Source organism: Podarcis liolepis (assembly GCF_965112155.1).
Source record: "Podarcis liolepis genome assembly, chromosome: 6".
NCBI lineage: Eukaryota > Metazoa > Chordata > Lepidosauria > Squamata > Lacertidae > Podarcis > Podarcis liolepis.
This window is the reverse complement of record NC_139559.1, coordinates 13,281,642-13,301,959: the sequence shown is the minus strand read 5'-3', so window position 1 is coordinate 13,301,959 and position 20,318 is coordinate 13,281,642. Positions and strand designations below refer to the sequence as shown.

General features: G+C 45.3%; 1 protein-coding gene across 4 annotated transcripts in view; it reads left to right on the top strand.

Annotated features, from left to right (window-relative positions):
* PHACTR3 (phosphatase and actin regulator 3) overlaps positions 1–20,318 on the top strand; it is a 224,129-nt gene that overhangs the window by 185,461 nt on the left and 18,350 nt on the right. For all 4 annotated transcript variants that reach the window (XM_083507495.1, XM_083507494.1, XM_083507496.1 and 1 more), the window contains one exon: positions 19,306–19,361. In XM_083507495.1, the coding sequence (XP_083363621.1) occupies positions 19,306–19,361 (56 nt within the window). The remainder of the gene's footprint in view (positions 1–19,305; positions 19,362–20,318) is intronic.

Sequence of the window (20,318 nt, the reverse complement as noted above, 5' to 3'; positions counted from 1 at the left end):
TCCTGTCTTCCACTGTCTTCCGCAGTTTGGTCAAACTCATGCTGGTAGCTTTGAGAACACTACCCAACCATCTCGTCCTCTGTCGCCCTCTTCTGCTTGTGTCCTCCATCTTTCCCAACATCAGGGACTTTTCCAGGGAGTCTTCTCTTCTCATGAGGTGGCCAAATACTGGAGTCTCAGCTTCAGGATCTGTCCTTCCAGTGAGCACTCAGGGCTGATTTCCTTCAGAATGGAGAGGTTTGATCTTCTTGCAGTCCATGGGACTCTCAAGAGTCTCCTCCAGCACCATAATTCAAAAGCATCAATTATTAGGCGATCAGCCTTCTTTATGGTCCAGCTCTCACTTCCATACATCAGTACTGGGAAAACCATAGCTTTAACTATATGCACCTTTGTTGGCAAGGTTGCCTCTGCTTTTTAAGATGCTGTCTAGGTTTGTCATTGCTTTTCTCCCAAGAAGCAGGCATCTTTAAATTTCGTGGTTGCTGTCACCATCTGTGGTTCCATGTTAAGTGGGTTAAAAAAAACCCTCCCATGTGTTTGGAGGAGGGGGAGAAGAAAAGAGTCCCAGCTCAGTGGTATAACACCCCGGGATCTTCAGGTTAGGGCTGGGAACGAATTCCTCTGTGAGCTGCTGCCAGCCAGTGTGGGTAGTATTGAGCTGGATGGACCATTGGTTTGAATCAGTATTAAGACATCTTCCTACAATCCAAAGAAGAATCTCTACCCTTCATAATTTCAAACATATGCATTAAAATATCTTTCCCATGAAGGTGGACTCAGGACCAGTTTCAGGACCAGGTGACCCAACTGAGCACTCAATAAATGTAGAATCAAAGAACTGCGGAGTTGGAAGGGACCACAAGGGTCCCTGCAATGCAGGGAAACTTTGCCCAATGTGGGGCTTGAACCCAGGACCCTGAGATTCAGAGGCTCATGCTCTACTGACTGAGCTATCCAACAGTCAGCATGCGCTGAGACGCAGTGTGGTGTAGAGTATCAGTATAGTTGGAATTATTATTGCTATTGTTATTCATTAAATTTCTTAGTTGTTTTATTCAAGTCTGTAAGCGACTTAACAATATAAAATACAGCCTGATAAAATCAATCAAAAGTTAGACCAAAAAACCCACATTAAAGGGCCAAAGATTGCTAATGGCCAAAAGCCTGATCGTAGAGCAATGACACCTAAAATATGTAAGGAAGGTGCCAGGTGAGCCTTCCTGGGGAGAGCATTCCACAAACAGGGAGCCACCACAGAGAAGGCCCCGTTCTCATGTTGTCACCGCCCAAGCCTCTCATGGAATGTCAACCTAGGCCCAGGGATCACCCCCCTGGCTGGTTTGTATTTTCTATAAGTAAATCATTTTTTAAAGTCTTGGACTCAAGGACTCTAGTTGAAATCCTCTCTCACCCACGAAAATTCCCGAGTGACCTTGGGCTAATCATGATTTCTCAGCATCACCAACCATACGGGGATGTTCTAAATATAGCAATGAAATATAAATGTAATAAATAAACAAACAAACAAACGATCCACTCAGCAGCTGAAAGGATTAGCACAAACTGTTCATCTACTTAGAAAGCTGGCTTACATTGCATTAATGCTTGCTTGTTTTTAATTCAAGGAGGGAAATTACAACATCACGGCCCATTTTGCAGGGTGCATCTGAACTATTGTGATCAGATCCATGTGTGGAAATCTGTCATCTTATAAGATAGGAATCAATCATGCATGCACATTATGTATCAAAGGCATGAATGGTGGAGAAATGCAATAAAATTCATGCATCTTGTTGCATTTGCAGCCTGTTTCACACCTTTGATGCATGATTTGCATGGGTGCCATTTAAAAGTAGAGTTAATAAGGGGTCTCTGTGCAAAAACAACCCTTGCTTTGGGGTGCTGTTTGTGCCAGAGGCACAATTCCTGAGTAGGAATTGGGGAGAAAAACAGTTTTCCGTTGGTGACTGTCCCCCTGATAACAACAAAAATTCATTGAAATTTGCATCCAGTTGAATAAGCCATGGCATGACATGGTGTCCAAGGAGACTGATAATCCCTGGAGGGAGAATGAATGAAAGGATGGTTGGATGAAAGAGGGTTTGCAGGAGCTACATCCTGGATTGGCCAAGGCTCTTGTAAACAGCAAGGGAAATAGAGAAGCAGATGGTGTTGCCTACTTTTCTCTCCTATCACTCTCTCCTGCTTAAGAGTGGATGCAAACGACAACGTCATGCATTTTGCTCTTTCATTTACTAATGGATACGGTGGTCCTCCCTCTTTAATGGCTCCTAGCACAATTATATATTTTTTGCTCTGGTTTCATTGACAGGCTTTTCCTTCGCAACAACAATCCCCTCTCTGCCTTGTAATGCCTTAATCCCCTCGATTTTGTATCAAGTTGCTTAGGTTGTTTTCACTCTAGTGTCAGAAACGCAAGGGTCTTGTCGCTTCCAGGCAGCTTGTGCTATCGGTGTTTCTACGTTGTAGTGTGAAATTGGTTTGCCTGCTGATTTTGATTCTGGGTCCGGGATGTTGCAGAGGCGGAATTGCTGAGTGAAGCCAAGCCACAGGTCTGCTTCCAGGGGATGCCCTCCAGGAGAGGAGACACTAAAATTGGGCACCCAGTGGAGTTTAAAGTGTATTTGGTGTGTCCCTTGTGTGCATGGTTTTGTGATGTCCGCATGATGTTGTCATTATCCATGTAGCAGCCAACACTTTCCCCGTATTTAATACAGATTTCCCTGATCCTCTGTTAATGCAGTAAGGAAAACAACAGCAAAGCATCCTAACATTGGATGTTACCCAACTATGAATGAGCTGAAGTGCATTGTGTAAATATTTACTTTCTTTTAACATGTGACATTTTGCTGGGTGCCATCTATGACCATACCCTATACAGTGGTACCTTGGGTTAAGTACTTAATTCGTTACGGAGGTCCGTTCTTAACCTGAAACTGTTCTTAACCTGAAGCACCACTTTAGCTAATGGGGCCTCCTGCTGCTGCCGCGCCGCTGGAGCACGAATTCTGTTCTCATCCTGAAGCAAAGTTCTTAACCTGAGGTACTATTTCTGGGTTAGTGGCGTATGTAACCTGAAGCGTATGTAACCTGAAGCGTATGTAACCCGAGGTACCACTGTACTTCCATTGACAAGGCACTCCTCAGTGGGCTGTTGTTGGGGCTGGAAGCGACATATGCATGGTGCTGGGTTTTAAAAAAAACACTGCTTTGTGCAAGTCTAGCATATTAGACACCGGTGGTGCGGTGGTCTAAACCACTGAGCCTCTTGGGCTTGCCAATCAGAAGGTTGGCAGTTTGAATCCCCGCAATGGGGTGAGCTCCTGTTGCTCAGTCCCAGCTCCTGCCAACCTAGCAGTTCAAAAGCACACCAAAAAGTGCAAGTAGATTAATAGATACCGCTCTGGTGGGAAGGTAAATGGCATTTCCGTGCGCTGCTCTGGTTTCGGTGTTCTGTTGCGCCAGAAGCGGCTTAGTTATGCTAGCCACATGACCCGGAAAAACTGTCTGTGGACAAACACTGGCTCCCTCGGCCTGTAAAGCGAGATGAGCACCGCAACCCCAGAGTCATCTGCGACTGAACTTAACTGTTGGGGGTCCTTTACCTTTAGCATATTGGAAAACTTGCCTATCAAAAATAAATAAGTAATGAATAAGTGCACAGGTAAACAAAGAGCTGCCCACAATGGGCTTCAGGTTTCTGGAACTTAGGACTTGCGAGCAAGTACTAACCAAGGAAAGAGGACAATAACACACTGCATATACATCCCATCAAACACATAGGAAATGTTGAGTCAGAGTTCAGTTGAAAACACTGCTCTGTGGATGCACATGGGGAAATTGGATCGGTGTGACTCACATTAACACACTTGTGTATATACAGCCTAAGTCAGAATTGGCCAGTGTTGTTATAGCAGACACTTCTGTGGACTTTAAACCCAGGGTTCAAAGCTGAGTTCAGCCTCTTACTAAGCTTTCTTTAACCACTCCCATCTTTTCTTCAGAAATTAGGCATTAATTCACCTGGCCCTTCACAACTTGGGTCTAGGATTCCTTAAGGACCGCCCAAAATCCCTGCTCAGTCGTTGAGGTTTTTGTGTGGTCCCCATGTCTCCGGTGCACAGCTCATCCTGCAAAAAGGCAAGGGGTTATTTTTGGATTCAGGTAGGCAACAAAATAAACACCAAATTGCGCTTTAACAGGCTTATTTCCTAGATAAAAATACAAGGCACAAAGCACAACTGAGCAGAGATTTAATGGCTTTTGGAGTTGCTGTGGAATTTCCTCCTGAGCAACAGCATGTCCTCTCAATTTTCCAAGTCTATCAGTGTTGGGGTTGGAATCTCCAGCTAAGCAGGGCCATTATTGGGCTGTACACTATGTTTAGTATCTTAAGATGAAGGGACCCCCCCCACACACACACATTCTGATTTCACTCTTACAAAGATTGCAAAAAGCCAGCATGTGGCTTCAAAGGACTGGCTAACCTCACACATCCAAGATGCCTGGGCTCCACGTGGCACTTTCTATACTTGAAGGAATCTTCTGTTTGGAGGGCTGTCTGGTTGACATCTGGCTTAAAAGGTTGCAATGAAATAATCACAAAAGTGGATAGCCTCTGTTCCTACAATGGACTTATCCATCTCCTCCCCATGTGTACCCCCCCCCCTCATCACCACCCTGAATCTGTCTTTTGGAGCAGATTTAGGAAGTTGTGGGGTGCACACGGGGGGCGGAGAGAAAGATATTTTCATTTCAGTGACTTTATTGGATTCAAGCCAAAGAGGAAAAAGAAAGGGAAAACAGGCCTTGAGGTTTCCCACTGACATTAGGCAACTGGCAATACGGCAAGATGCATTGCGTTTCCACATAAAATTATTGTAATTATTTCTTCATTTGCATCAGTACATATGAATTAGCATGTGCAGCTTTTATGCAAACCAGAGTCCTCTTTTTGGTGATGGTGATGCTAGTTCTTGTTGTCACTGGGCATCTGTGGCGTGGGGAACGTAAGATCCCCTACAGAAGATCCCCGTACAGAAGATCCCCTATAGAAAGCTTGGTTTGGTAACAACTGCTTTGTTTCATGTCCAGGATGCAGGTGGATTCCTCCCCCCCCCTTTTCTAGGAACCACCTCCTGCTTAGATTCCGAAATCAGGGCTGATTCTGAAAAGTGCCGAGGTTTTCAGAAGCTCCCCAGGGAGAGTGTTTTGGAAGACATGATCAATCTCTCTCCTGTGGCTATAAAGCACAGGAGCTCTGATCTGAGCAACAAATGGAAGCAAAGAAGCAGAAGAGGAGGAAGTCTCAAAGTGTACATTCGGAGCACTTTTCTCATTATGAGCTGCTAGCTGTAAGAGGAATTTACGGCCACTCTAAATGAATATATATAAACAAACACATACGTGATCACTTTCCAATACAGATGAATAATTCAATTTCTTCTCCTGGAAACGTTATTATGTGCCATCATTTACAAGCCCCTAAATAGTGTCCTCCTGGCAAATAGAAGGGGGAGAAATGGAGGCAGTGAGAGATTTTACTTTCTTGAGCTCCGTGATCACGGCAGATGGTGACAGCAGTCACGAAATTAAAAGACGCCTGCTTTTTGGGAGAAAAGCGATAACAAACCTAGACAGCATCTTAAAAAGCAGAGACATCACCTTGCCAACAAAGGTCCATATAGTTAAAGCTATGGTTTTCCTAGTTGTGATGTACATAAGTGAGAGCTGGACCATCAAGAAGGCTGATCGCTGAAGAATTGGAGCTTTTGAATTATGGTGCTGGAGGAGACTCTTGAGAGTCCCATGGACTGCAAGAAGCATGCATCTTTTAATTTCGTGACTGCTGTCACCATCTGCAGTGATCATGGAGCCCAAGAAAGTAAAATCTTTCACTGCCTCCATTTCTTCTCCTTCTATTTGCCAGGAGGTGATGAGCCCAGTAGCCATGATCTTCATTTTTTTGATGTTGAGCTTCAGACCATATTTTGCACTCTCCTCTTTCACCCTCATTAAAAGGTTCTTTAATTCCTCCTCACTTTCTGCCATCAAGGTTGTGTCATCTGCATATCTGAGGTTGTTGATATTTCTTCCGGCAATCTTAATTCCGGCTTGGGATTCGTCAACCTCTTCATGGATCACTGCCTTGCCATGGCGAAGGGGCTTGTATAACTCAGAGAAACTATGAGCTATGTCGTGCAGGGCCACCAAAGATGGACAGGTCATAGTGGAGAGTTTTGACCAAACGTGAACCACCTGGAGCAGGAACCGGCAAGCCACTCCAGTATCCCTGCCAAGAAAACTCCGTGGACAAAGACAAACAGGGAGCTACTGATAGAAAGCATGAAAATAACTTCCCTGGTGTATTGTGCATGATATCCCAGTAACAGAGATGGCGATTTCAGATGCTGGGGCCTTCTCCTTCTGATGAAGAGCTTTCAGTTCATGTGAAACGCAGCACCAATGGCCTTCTGGCACAATTTACTCTTCCAGTTCCTTCCACCCATTCAGTCCCTTGATGATGGCCAGGCTATCCTTTTGTTTTGAGGTTAAAATGGGGTGGAGTGGGTGTGCAAGAAGTGTTCCCCTTTAATCCCACTTGAAAGGCAGCTCTGCTCCACTTGTGGCAACACAGAGCAGAAGACGAAAAGCTACCATTTGTTGCAAGTAGCTTCTACTTAAGGTCAGATTGATGGACCTCCTATTTAGGCCAATTCAATCTATGTGTTTAGAGTCAGATTTCTTCGGTACTGCTCAGCGCCTGAAACCAGGTCTCCACATTTGCAACGGAGGTGGGGAAACCCAAGCCCAGGAACTGAATGGAGCTCTGTAGTCCCCTCTGTCTGGTCCTCCGGACTCTTTCTTGCATAAGAATCTAGTTAGAATCTGGGCAATACATAGCCAACTGAGCTAAAAGGCAACCCTAGCCTGTTGAATTGCATGCAGCTCAAGCACTCCCAAGACTTGTGTAGAGAAAAGCAGCAACATGAGATTCGTAGCTTGCTGTTGTTCCACACCCACCATGATTATGTCACTGCTGGGGTGTTTGATTATGAGAACCATTTCCCAAGAGGAGTAAATAGACAACCTTGATGGGGCACTGTTGTTGTAATGATTCCCCTAAATGGCTCTGTAGTAATTTGCGCTGCTCAAATTACTGAGATTAGCAAACCCACTCACAAATTATGATCTCCATAGTTCAAAGCAAATTCAGGGCTCATTTCTTTTGCCAAGAAAGGTAGAGCTATCATCGACTTTTGGGTCTCAACAAAGTCAACTTGACTGCGAGGCACTCGTTGCGCAACCATCTTCAAAGCATTGTTTGTTCCCTAAGAAAAAGAAGATGACATTATAACACAACTGATTTAACTAGGGAGGTGTTTAGTTTTGGGGGAGTAAAGTTCCAGTGTCTGTAATAGCCTTGGAAATTTTGCCACCGTGGATAAATATCAGGTGATGTTTTCCTTACCATCTTCCCTACCCAATAAAACTTGAAGGTAACAGGATGCTGGACTAGATGGGCTATTTGGCCTGATCTTATGTTCTCAAATTTTGATAGCTGCTCAGTAATACATTGTTGTCTTCTGCCTTTGCCATTGCTCTCTTCATGCTGGTGTTGCTATCACATCATTGTGTGGTGTTGCATAGAATATGTTCTTAAAATGTACATTTTGTCTCTTTTGTACTGACAGTGTTAGTTGTCTTTGAGGTCCCAAAGGTGGGATTTCTTAAGCGCAAAGAGTTGTTGTGCTAATAGGAGATTACCTTGTGCATACCCCTTTGACCTCCACAGAGGAAAGACAGGAGACAAACACAAGAACTGCATGGTAAATGCAATATGAATAATAAATAGTATCCTTGCCTTCTTTCATGCAAACATATTCATGTGGGAGTTAGGTCAGCATTCTGTACAGAAACTCTAGGAAAGTATTCTTAGCTTTATTGAACATCTTTTGGTTTTTTCCAGGAAACGCTGTCTTGCCTCTAAACTGACATTATCACATAGCCAAATCCATCTGACTGCTTAGCATCCTGACAGGGAACCCAGAAAATGTTGGCTTCCCTCTCAGCTAGCCTTCACTGACAATGCAATGATTGATTGATTGATTGATTGATTGATTGATTGATGGGCTGTGCAGTGTCCTGACATCTTATTCGCTACACAGTTACCCATGTTCCTAAGAAGAAGACCCCATAATTGTAAGTAAACAAATACCTGGTGCTGATGCAGAAACAGGTGAAACAGTTGCAGTGAATAGAAGTGAAGATTCATAAACTATAGGGTGTTTGGGGAAAATATATCTGTCCCTCCCAAGCAACTACTTTGGCTTGAAAGTTGAAACAAGCCAACTTTGGCACACTTTGGTCCAGATCCCAATTAGCACTCCTTCTGCTTGAAATTCTCCTAAACAGGAACATCCAGATTTAGGGACAGAGTACGCTGAACCAGATCTTTGGTCCATGTAGCTAAGTAATAACTTCATAGGTTTTCAGAAAGGGGCTTTTCTCAACTCTGTCTGGAGATGCAGGGGACTGAAACCTTCTGCATTCAAATCATGCGCTCTGCCACTGAGCTATAGCTTCGACATTTCATACCCAACAAAATTTGGTGGCAGCCCTCTTTCCTATCTTTCCATTAGGCCGGTCTTTTCATATGGCAAAGCATCCAGGATCAGCACTTGACTGGAGCAGCTCTCTACATCACCATACAGAACTTTCTTTACAGGCTAGGCTATGGTTAAAACCCCCCTCCAGGCTAACCGTGTGGTGAGCCACAACACATGGCCATCACGCCATGGAGTAACAGCCGCCACGTGGAGCAACTCCAAGTCCCCTCCACGTTTCATCAATCATTGCTCATAAGCTGGCCTTTAAGTTTCATTGATTTCAAAGGCTCAACTTTCCCAGTGAGTATGCAAAAGGCTGAAGAACGCAGCAGGAATATATGTACTGTACTTATTAACTCAGAGCCTTCAGAGGACATTCGGGAAGTGAGAAGAGGTGAGAAAAAAACATTCACACTGTTTCCTTCCAGTACTGACACATCTTGTGTCCACTTCTCTGTTCCAGTGGAGGGCTTCCAGGATTAACCATCAAAATCCTGGAGTAATAGAGCTTGATCATTCCCTCCAGGCGTGTGCAGTGAAAACAGTTAGGCCCAGCCAGAGGCACCATCTTGAGAGAGTGATGTGGGGGGGCATCACATGTGTGACTTTGCAAGGTCCCGACCTTGTGAACATGAGCATTGCACTATGCTAAGCCAGACAGAAGCTTCCTAGGCTTTGGGAAGGAAGTGGCAGGGGTCTGACAGGATGTTGGAGCCCTCTTGCCTCCTTCCCAAAGCTGGACGGGCTTTGGAGAGATGGTGGGAGGGCTTTTGGACCCATCAGAGCATCACGCCTCCCTCCCTAAGCTGGACAGAAGCTTCCTGGGCTTTGGGAAGGAGGTGCCAGGAAGGTTCCCCTAGGCCACTGACTGTGTGCCACTGGCTCTCTTACATCTGCAAGAGCCCAGTTCTGTTCATCTGGCTCCAGAACTCCTCCTGAGGTTTGCTAATTTCCCTTAACGATCAAGGGAATTATTTCTCTCGCTCCTCTCTGCAGGAGTTATCGACCTTTTGACTGACAGGTGTAGCATGCATTTGTGTGTGTGTGTGTGCTGTTGGAGGTCGCCCAAAAGGACAAAAGTGTGGTAATTAGCAGCTTCTCTCTGGGGAAGAGGTCCTCTGTTAGGGATTTCTGCATTCGACAAGCTGAGCTTCCCTCGTGGCAGCACACCAGGCAGCTATGCCATGTTTGTGGGCTTCCGAAAGGCTGGCAGCACCATGTAACTCAGGGTGGTCAGATCACTGTGAGTGGCTGGGTTGTTAGAGTGTGGCAAGAACCTTACTCACTGTTGGAACCAGTCACGTTTTCCGACACGTGGGTTGCATTCCTACTGTACACAGATATGCAAGGGTTCCTTTGGGGTCACTCCACCCAACCACCAAGAAACTTTCTGGACTGAGATCTTTGCCCACAACTAACAGAGGGTTAAGGGATGAGGGTGGCACTGTGGTCTAAACCACAGAGCCTAGGGCTTGCTGATTGGAAGGTCGGCGGTTCAAATCCCCACAACGGGGTGAGCTCCCGTTGCTCGGTCCCTGCTCCTGCCAACCTAGCAGTTCGAAAGCATGTCAAAGTGCAAGTAGATAAATAGGTACCGCTCTGGCGGGAAGGTAAACGGCGTTTCTGTGCACTGCTCTGGTTTGCCAGAAGTGGCTTAGTCCTGACCCGGAAGCTGTCTGCGGACAAACATCGGCTCCCTTGGCCAGTAAAGTGAGATGAGCGCCGCAACCCCAGAGTCATCTGTGACTGGACTTAACGGTCAGGGGTCCCTTTACCTAACAGAGGGTTAGTTAGTTCCAAAGTCAATACAGTTGTGTTATTTAAGGGAATTGCATGCATAAAAGCACTGTACTCCATGCAGATGTTCAGATTATATATACATATATAATTTTTTTTGTTACACTTTGTCTATTGCTGTTGTTGCATTTCTAATGTTTGTAGGCCACTTTTCACCACAAATGGTCTCAAAGCAGTTTTCAGAACAACCAGTGAACAATGCTTCAGTCAAATAACAAGGTGTTTAAAATAATAAAAACCATCAATAAAATCATAACGTAAGTCTAATGTAATGTCCTTAAAACGCTTGAGTTGGAAGGGACCCCAAGGGCCATCGACTCCAGTCCCCGAGTGCAGGAATCTCAACTGAATCATCCAAGCTCACTTGATGAAAAGTGAGCACACATACTTGCATAGTGGCAACCCCCAGTTAAAACCCTCCAACCTCAGCCTTGGTCTTTTTAAAAACAGCAGCAACAGCTTCACCTTTTGCAGGCTGTTAGTGATCCTTTCTTCCTGGGGAACACACTGATCTCAAAGGACACAAGCTTACTAAGCTCAGGGACAATGAGAATATTTTCTCTTTCATTTTTCTGTCTCTGCTTCCCCCCCCCTCTTTTTCCTCTTTTTTTATGTCTCAAAGAAAAAAAAATGGAATCAGAAGCAAGTGAGTACAACATGTTCCACAATGAGTGCTAAGTGGTTCAGGGACAGTCCCTTGTTTACTGAGCCTGGAGAGTTCATTCTCTCAGAACAGGAAAAAAAATTAACAACTTTAACAGCATATAGGTATACTGTCAAGGTGTGCTATCGTAAAAGTCATAATTCAGGCAACAAAACAAAGGAGTTTTCTATTATGCTACGGAGCATTCGGAATTCTATTTACCAAGCGTGTCTTGAACAGCTGTTGGGGCTCAGGAACCTGGTGAAGTTAAATACATCTTTGCATTTAATGTGCAGGTTTTTAAAAAAAAATGTAAGGAGGGGTCAACAATAAGGCTGGACTGAATGACAAGGGCCATTTTTCTCGAAATTTGCTGTTTTGTTTCAGCAATACTTCAGGGAAGGGGTGAAATTATTCTGAGGGGAAGTGAATCAGAGAGGTTGCCATCTTTGCCTCTGATGTGCTTTTTGAATTTGGGAAAATTCAAAATGGCTGCCCCCCCTTTTGCTGCTCACTGGGGGCCACTGTTACAGCGGACAGCAATTGATAATCTACAGAGGAACACGCAGTTGACACCTGCTTTTCCAAAGTGGCAGGATTGTTCCTCCAGCAGCACATTTTATTTGAGAGGTGCAGTGGCAGTTATGCCTCTGAATAAAGGGTCATGATTGAAGTGGGCTTGTTAAAAAAATACAAAGTCACAGCATTCTGTTACATGCAGGGCTTGTGAGTTCTGTCCCCTCTCAGGTGGGCGCCATTGCCATTATAAGAGAATAAGGGAGGCATTCATGGTGAGTTCTGGCACACCTTTTTCTAGAAAAATAGCACTGGTTACACCCTATTTTAAATCATAAACCCCTAGGAAAATTATTTCTTAAGTTTGCATTTCTACCCATTAAATATTTACCTAAGGCTGTCATCACACTACAGTTTGCTTGGCCACAGACAGATGGCGCTGCGAACTACAGCCTGAGGATAGCCTTCTGAGAGCCATTGGGCCATTGCAGCACCATCAGAAGGTAGCATCAGTGTGTAGCCCAAGTAAGAATCAAAATCATGGCAGACCAGAGCAGCTCCTCAGCAACTGCTTTTCTCTACTCCTGCCACCACTTTCCAACTCACCGAGGATGCCATTTCAACCTCAGTGGTGAAGTGCAAGGAGAACAGGGGCAGTGGGAGAGCAGGACAGAGTTAGCCCAGCCTGTAATGACTGCTCCTCACCTAGGCTACTTACCCCCATTTCTTTTCTCCTCACGGATGAAGGTCTAAAGCAGGCTTCCTTAAACTCGGCCCTCCAGATGTTTTTGGCCTACAACTCCCACGATCCCTAGCTAGCAGGACCAGTGGCCAGGGATGATGGGAATGGTAGTCTCAAAACATCTGGAGGGCCGAGTTTGAGGAAGCCTGGTCTAAAGGCAGTGGGCTGGGAGGCTCACCATGTTTACTCAACTTTAATGGAGAATGCTAGCAAGGAGCCCTGATCTAACTTGGACCAGCGTCTTCCTCAACCACCTACCAGCCTGGTGCCTACACTTAAAACAAGACGCTCATGGCATCTATGTTACTTAGAAAGGTTCCCAGGTAGGCTGCTTTCATCTGCACCTGCTGTGTGGTTTCATGGCACCTGCATCCAGCTCCCTGAGGCGGCTGCCTCATTCTGCTTGACGATAGGGCCAGCCCTTGTATAGAAAATCAGACCATCGGTTCCTCTAGCTTCCTGTTGTCTTTTCTGACGGGGAGCAAAGTTTCAAAGCTTTCAAAGTTTCACAGTCCTGCCAAGGACAGAACCTGGGGTTTTCTGCTTGGAAAGCATGCCGTCTCTCACAGAGCTGTGAAGCTTCCCCAAACGCCCATATATACCTCGGGTTAAGTACTTAATTTGTTCCGGAGGTCCGGACTTAACCTGAAACTGTTCTTAACCTGGAGCACCACTTTGGCTAATGGGGCCTCCTGCTGCCACCGCACCACCGGAGCACAATTTCTGTTCTCATCCTGAAGCAAAGTTCTTAACCTGAAGCACTATTTCTGGGTTAGCGGAGTCTGTAACCTGAAACATATGTAACCTGAAGCGTATGTAACCCGAGGTACCACTGTACTAGCCTTGATCCCATATTTACTCCAAGAAAGGGGTGTATCCCTATGATGTAGTGACCACGGTTTAGAGACAATTAACTGGCCTTTTGCATGTGCCTTCTGCCATGGCCATTTGAGTAATTGTGATTTTGGAATTAGCATGCACAGACATGTTTATAAATGTCAAATCCCAGCCTTGGGAACCTCTGTGCCAAAGGGGATTTGCTAGCAGGATGGGAGAAAGGGGGGAGGGTTTAATTCTTTGCATTTTCAAATGGAGGGAAACAGCCTATTTTGCCTCTTTAGTGTTTTGTATGTGGTTTTTGAGGGTTCTAGAAAAGAAGGGGATAAGGGAGATACACATCTTCTGTAGGGCATTTTGTCATATGCTTTGCACATATGTTGTGTATACCTTGTGTGTGCAGAAACAATCAGGACTGGCTGGATTTCAAGATGAGAAATCCTGAGGCTTACTACAGGCTGCATGTAAACACGCAGAGCCTAAATATTCATAAGCGCTTCGAGTACTGCTTTTATCTCTGTCATATTCTTAAATGGGCATTTAATCCCCCTCCTTGCCAGAGTCCCCTCCTCCCCCTGCCCAGTCCTGTTTATATATCCTTTGTAATCTAATGTAAAGCTTCCAGGAGCACCTATGCAGACTGGGAGCGATGGTTTAATATGGGCCAAGGGAGGGGGGATGTGAACAGCAGGTCGCGTGGCCCTTTGATTTGGAGATAAGCTCAGAGTGTATGTCACTGTTTGCTTTCGGAGATTGTGCAAAGCATGTTAATCTCTGCAACAAAGCTCTGGGAATTGAATTCTGAAAGATCCTTGGAGTGGAAGGGAACTGAAACCCCAACTCCTTGGGATGTAAGTAAACATTACAAGAGCAAACAGAGAGTTGCCACCAGAAATCGCTGTCCTATGTTGAGGTCCTCATCCTTAGGCTGACACACACACACACACACAACCTCATGTCTTGCACATGTAAAAGAAAGGGAGGTGCCAGGGAAGGAACAAAAGGAGTGGAAATCTCTTGCATTGGAGGTTTTCAGGTGACAGTCTTGATCTCCACTCAGATGGTCTTTGGAAAGTTTGCAGGAGTCAAGAATATCTATCCCTGGCCTTGCACTTGGTTAATATTTTGTTCCTGATAACAGCGTGTGAAATGGTTTTAATCCAATTTGGATTTATCCAGTGGGTGAGCAGGGCCCTGGTTGGGTTTTCATAATATGGCAGTGATTTTGACGATGGCACCAATGGTGAAGGAAAGGTGTTATCACAATATGTGTTGTCCGCTTTGATTTGTAGAGACAAAATTATGTTTATTATTAAGCGGTTTGACAAGGCTTTCAGGTGGTCCATGGGTGGGAGAGACTGAGAATTGCTGCTCTAGTGGAGCACGGTGCGACATAGAGCACTGGAAAATGTATTTGAGTCAGTCGTGCTGACAAAGATCTTAACTGAAATACACAGGGTCTGATAAATTGTATTTTTGTGCACCAGCAAGCTTTTTGTCTTCATTTCCTTGCTTTTGACAGAGGCAGCTTTTGATAAAGAACAGGGGTAGAAGTAATGTTGTCAAGACTCTATGCTTGTTCACACATTACACTGAATACAGGTAATAAGCAGTCTCTACACATGTGCAAGGGACGCGGGTGGCGCTGTGGGTTAAACCACTGAGCCTAGGACTTGTAGATCAGAAGGTCGGCGGTTCAAATCCCCGTGATGGGGTGAGCTCCCGTTGCTCGGTCCCTGCTCCTGCCAACCTAGCAGTTCAAAAGCATGTCAAAGTGCAAGTAGATAAATAGGTACCGCTCCGGCAGGAAGGTAAACAGCGTTTCCGTGCGCTGCTCTGGTTCGCAAGAAGCGGCTTAGTCATGCTGGCCACATGACCCGGAAGCTGTACGCCGGCTCCCTTGGCCAGTAAAGCGAGATGAACGCCACGACCCCAGAGTCAGCCATGGCTGGACCTAATGGTCAGGGGTCCCTTTACCCTTTACACATGTGCAAGCATTTGTGTGGAAGAGTATTTCATATAGATTTTGTGTACCCTTGTACACAGAGTATACACTCAACAAATGTTACTTGTGTATGAGTGTATATCCCAACTATTTGTGTACACAGCTTGCACACTTGTTGAAGGTGACGTGTGGACTCCCCTCATTGTTAGCCCTAATCAGGACACACGATAAGCTAAGGACAGTTGTTGTAGCAAGAGATCACTCCTGTGCGTATGGAATACTTAAAAAAAAAAAAACCCACACATTTATGAATGAACACATTTGAAATTGATGTAGGTGAAGAGAAACCCTGACTCCCACCCACCCTGTCACTAGTCACTGCTGGATGTTGCAGGGATAAACATGCCTGTATGTATGAGGTTCAAGTGTATACAGATGAATCCATATGTATCTACAGGCACAGAATCATAGAATTGGAAGGGGCCACAGGTGTCATCTAGTCCAACCCTCTGCAATGCAGAAATCTTTCCCCCAATGTGGATCTCGAACCCTTGACCCTGAGATTAGGAATGTCGTGCTCTACCAAGTGAGCCATTTTATCTGAAGATGAATCAGCCACTCTCTGCTCTGGCGTGACTCTCTTTTACTCTGGAGCAAATGCATCTAGAAATACACGTATCTCCAATTCAGAATTCCTCCATGCTCACTCCTGCGCAATTAGGGTTCCCTATTCATTTTTTCCCTTTGTGTGAGCAGAACTACCGCCTTCCTCCACTGAAATGAAACAAGGCAGCCAGGTCAGACAGGGGCACGAGTGGACTCACCCTAGCAAGAGCACCACAATAACCCCATTCAAATCCAAAAGGAATTTGGGGATTTGACTAGAGCCGCAGTACATCGGAAGAAAAACTTCACTCTGTCCTGAACAGTGTAATAGTATATAGCTCTCTTAACTCCACGGCAGACTGACATAGCCACAAGGTCTTTGTCCCAGACCCCAATCTGCCAAGTGGGGTAATAACACTGGTGTGCCTGAGAGGGTTGATCAAAGGTCAAGCTGCATGTAATGTTAAAGGCATGTGAGCGAGTGGCATGAAATATGTGGTCAGGGGTTAAATTGCTTTGAGGTATTTTATAGGAAGCAATTCATAAATGGAAATAAATAGCACCCCTTCCCCGTGAGCTGTGCTTGCCCCCTACAGCTGATATTTAAAGAACTCTCAGCATGCATATTAAATAATTGTGCAGTAAGTTAACAACTTATGCACATTTAACAGGTGTGATGTCAACCTTACTGGCTGGTGGAAAGCACACAATTTAAACACATGGAATAATAATAATAATAATAATAATAATAATAATAATAATAATAATAATAATTTATTTGTACCCCGCCCATCTGGCTGGGTTTCTCCAGCCACTCTGGGTGGCTTCCAACAAAGATTAAAGATACATTAAAATGTCACACATTAAAAACTTCCCTGAACAGGGCTGCCTTCAGATGTCTTCTAAATGTCAGGTAGTTGTTTACCTCTTTGACATCTGATGGGAGGGCATTTCACAGGGAGGGTGCCACTACCGAGAAGGCCCTCTGCCTGGTTCCCTGTAGCTTTGCTTCTCACAGCAAGGGAACCGCCAGAAGGCCCTCGGAGCTGGACCTCAGCGTCCGGGCAGAATGATGGGGGTGGAGATGCTCCTTCACGTATACTGGGCCGAGGCCGTTTAGGGCTTTAAAGGTCAGCACCAACACTTTGAATTGTGCTTGGAAACGTACTGGGAGCCAATGTAGGTCTTTCAAGACTGGTGTTATGTGGTCTCAGCAGCCGCTCCCAGTCACCAGTCTAGCTGCCGCATTCTGGATTATTTGTTGTTCCCAGGTCACTGTCAAAGGTAGCCCCACGTAGAGCGCATTGCAGTAGTCCAAGTGGGAGAAAACCAGAGCATGCACTACTCTGGCGAGACACTCTGCGGGCAGGTAGGGTCTCAGCCTGCATCCCAGGTGGAGCTGGTAGGTGGAGGGCTTAAAAACCCTTGTTGTGCAGGGTTTTCCTGGCATGGAAAGAGCTTTTAAGCTGTCCGCCTTGCCGGCTGGACTCTGGGTTGCTCTCACGAGATATTGCAGGAACTTGGGACAGCCCTGCAAGATCTCGCAAGAGCAACCCAGAGCCCAGCCAGCAAGGCAGATAACCCTAAAGCTCTCTGCCTTCCCTTGGGAGGGGAAGGGGCAAGGGCTTCTCTGCATACAAGTCCAGAAAGGTAAGGATGCTCACGCAGGAGTGGTTGGAGTATACATGTTTTTACGCGCTGTTCCTGGAACAACCCCCAATCAAGACACAATTGCACTGTACAGTCATACCTCGTGCTGTGTTTGCTTCAGGTTGAGCATTTTCAGGTTGCGTCCCGTGGCGACCCGGAAGTACCGGAAAGGGTTACTTTTGGGTTTCGCCGCTCGCGCATGCGCAGACGCTCAAAATGAAGTCACACGCATGCGCAGAAGTGGTGAATTGCGCAGATACGCAGACGCGGGTTGTGTTCTGCTCATGTTGCGAACGGGGCTCCAGAACGGATCCTGTTCACAACCAGAGGTACCACTGTACATATTTAACATCTTGTGCAGTTTGGCCCTGAGTATATGGAAATTACTGAAATACATAAACTGTGCCGGTGACTAGTATCACAATAATGCTTTCTGTTCCTCTTTCTACTCCTTTCCTCCATCTAAACATTAACCCCGGATAATCTGAGGCATTGATAAAGTTACTTCTGTGATGCCACGAGGGATGGGCGGACTGTCAATTTTGGTTTCTCTCAGTTGGTCATGTTTCCAATCCTAAACTGAGTTCTCCACATGCCCCCTCAAATCTGCATGTTATTATCACTAATATATGCACTTTACTCAGTATCCACCCCCCTCCTTTAAATGTACATATTACTTGCCTGGAGAACTGCACTACAAAATTCAGGGATGTGCCGATTTCAAAGGATGGCTGAGTTTTGGAAAGTATGAATTGGGTGAGGTTAGCCTTTCAATGCAAACTCAAGTGAATTTCACCCCATTCCTAAATGCCTCCCGATACCATTTCCCTTTATTTATTCACTTAATCTGTGGTAGTGCTGCTTGTGGTCAGGGGTACCTTTTACCTTTACCTAGTGCTGCTTGCAAATGTATTTTTGACAGGAAGCAAAAAAAGGGGGGTGCATGAGGGGGAGAGAGGAAAATATCAAAATATCGAATATCTTTTTGCAAAGGAAACAGATGGGAGAAATATTTTTTTATCTTTTCATGAAATCCGTGCACATGTTCTCACTCTCTGCTTTCCCTTTTCTGGATTTCGTCTATTTATTTATTTTATTTCCGTACTGGCGACACCCACAGGCTTGCGATTCGAAAGCCAGCCGATCTATAAATGCTTGCCTGAGTGTGGGGGCGGTCAATTACTCTGCGAGAGATTTCCAAGGTAGATATTAGCAAGCGTGCATCTCAGAGAGGGAAGTCTCATTTGGGATGCAGGATCCGAGACGGTCGTAGCTGGGATCATCTGATCTCGCAGAGTCAATCCCGAGACAGCTCTTGTAAAAGGGAGGGGGGAGAGGCACCCAGCTTTGAGTGGCTGCTTCGTCGTGATGCCTTAAAGAGAGAGAGACACAGAGAGAGAGAGCGCACTATTATATGCAGTCCGCTTGCAGGCTGCCTGTCACAGCACTGATCAGGAACCACCTGCACTCACAAGTCTCGCTGTTTTCTACCAAGACTAAATGCTGTCAGGATGCATCGTTGCTGGTGCTAAGTAAAGCGAAAAGGGAGTTCTTCTGGCTTTCGGAGAATCTTATTTCCAGCAGAAGTGCTTTCAGGATTCGGTTGCTTCTGAGAGCATCTCTGCGAGAGTTGTGGCATCCGCTGAGTGTTTCCACCGAGAACGAGCAAAGAAGAATATGTGTTAGTGGGACAAACCTTAGAGAAAAGGGGCGTCTGCTAGCAAGAGAACTTTTCTCTCTCGGGAAGCAGAAGCTGGCCTTTGGGATGGAAGAGGGAAAGGTCTCCAAGGGCAGCCGATCTCATGCCTTTGATTACGTCTCATGATCTGACAGCCCACAAGCCAACTCTCTGGGTCTCGGGGCAAAGTGGACTTTGGCAAAACAAAAACAACAAACAGACAATGGTGCAAAACGTGATCTTGGTTTTCTTCCGCAGGCGACTGAGCCAAAGACCTGCTGTTGAGGAACTAGAAAGAAGAAATATTTTGAAACGTAAGTAATTGATTCCTTTTCTCTAAATGGAAAAATGTTGTTTCTGTTCTTAACACGGGGGGAAATAATTGTTCCCGATTGAGACAGGGTGGGCAGGCAATGGCCTGTCCCCTTGCCTGGTTTGGATCTCTAGAAGGCTGCTGGACTGCTAACCAGTAGGATACTTGCTCTTCAAATGTAGATCTACTCATTTGGAATGTAGATGAGGATCACTGTTAAATAATGCATGGTTTGTGTGAACACAGCCATAAATCAGTAGTAGAAGATAGATATAATAATTCCAGAAGTGTTTTGGGATCTTCATATTGCTTGCTCTCACAACAGCCCTGTGAAGTACGCCACAGTTGTTCCCATTTTACTAGTGGGAAACTGAGGCTGAGAGATAAATCATTTGCCCAAGGGAAGCCACAGGATCTGTTGCAGGCATTTGCAGCCATGTCTCCTGATTTCAAAAATAATTTGTAGTGTAGTGTCCTGTTTGAAATTTGTTAGAAAAATTGAATTTCTCCTCCTCCGACTCTGTGTAATCATGTCCTGGATTTAGTGGGGGGTTTTACGGGTGTGTTTTAGCAAAGAAAAACCAAGTATACCCCAAACTGCAACTCATCACTTCTAAAAGGAAAAGCAAGGGGCATTCATGCGGACGAATGAGTTTTCTGGCGAGCGAATTGGTTGCAGAACACCCTGATCTTTCTAAGTCAGCGCAAACTATGAATTAAAACCACAAAAAGCAAATTAGTGTATCATAATTGTGTATGTTCTGCAACACTGCCACTGAATTTCACCTGAAACAAAACCAAGGGCCAATTCAGGAAGCCCTGCTTGGCAAAATCGGTCAGAAGATTTTCTTAAATTTTTATTTTAAAGAATATGTATGATGTTAGTGAAATTTCACTGATCATTTCACTGAAGAGACTGCACACCTCAGCAGTTTTGATTATCACTGTAGAAAATGTT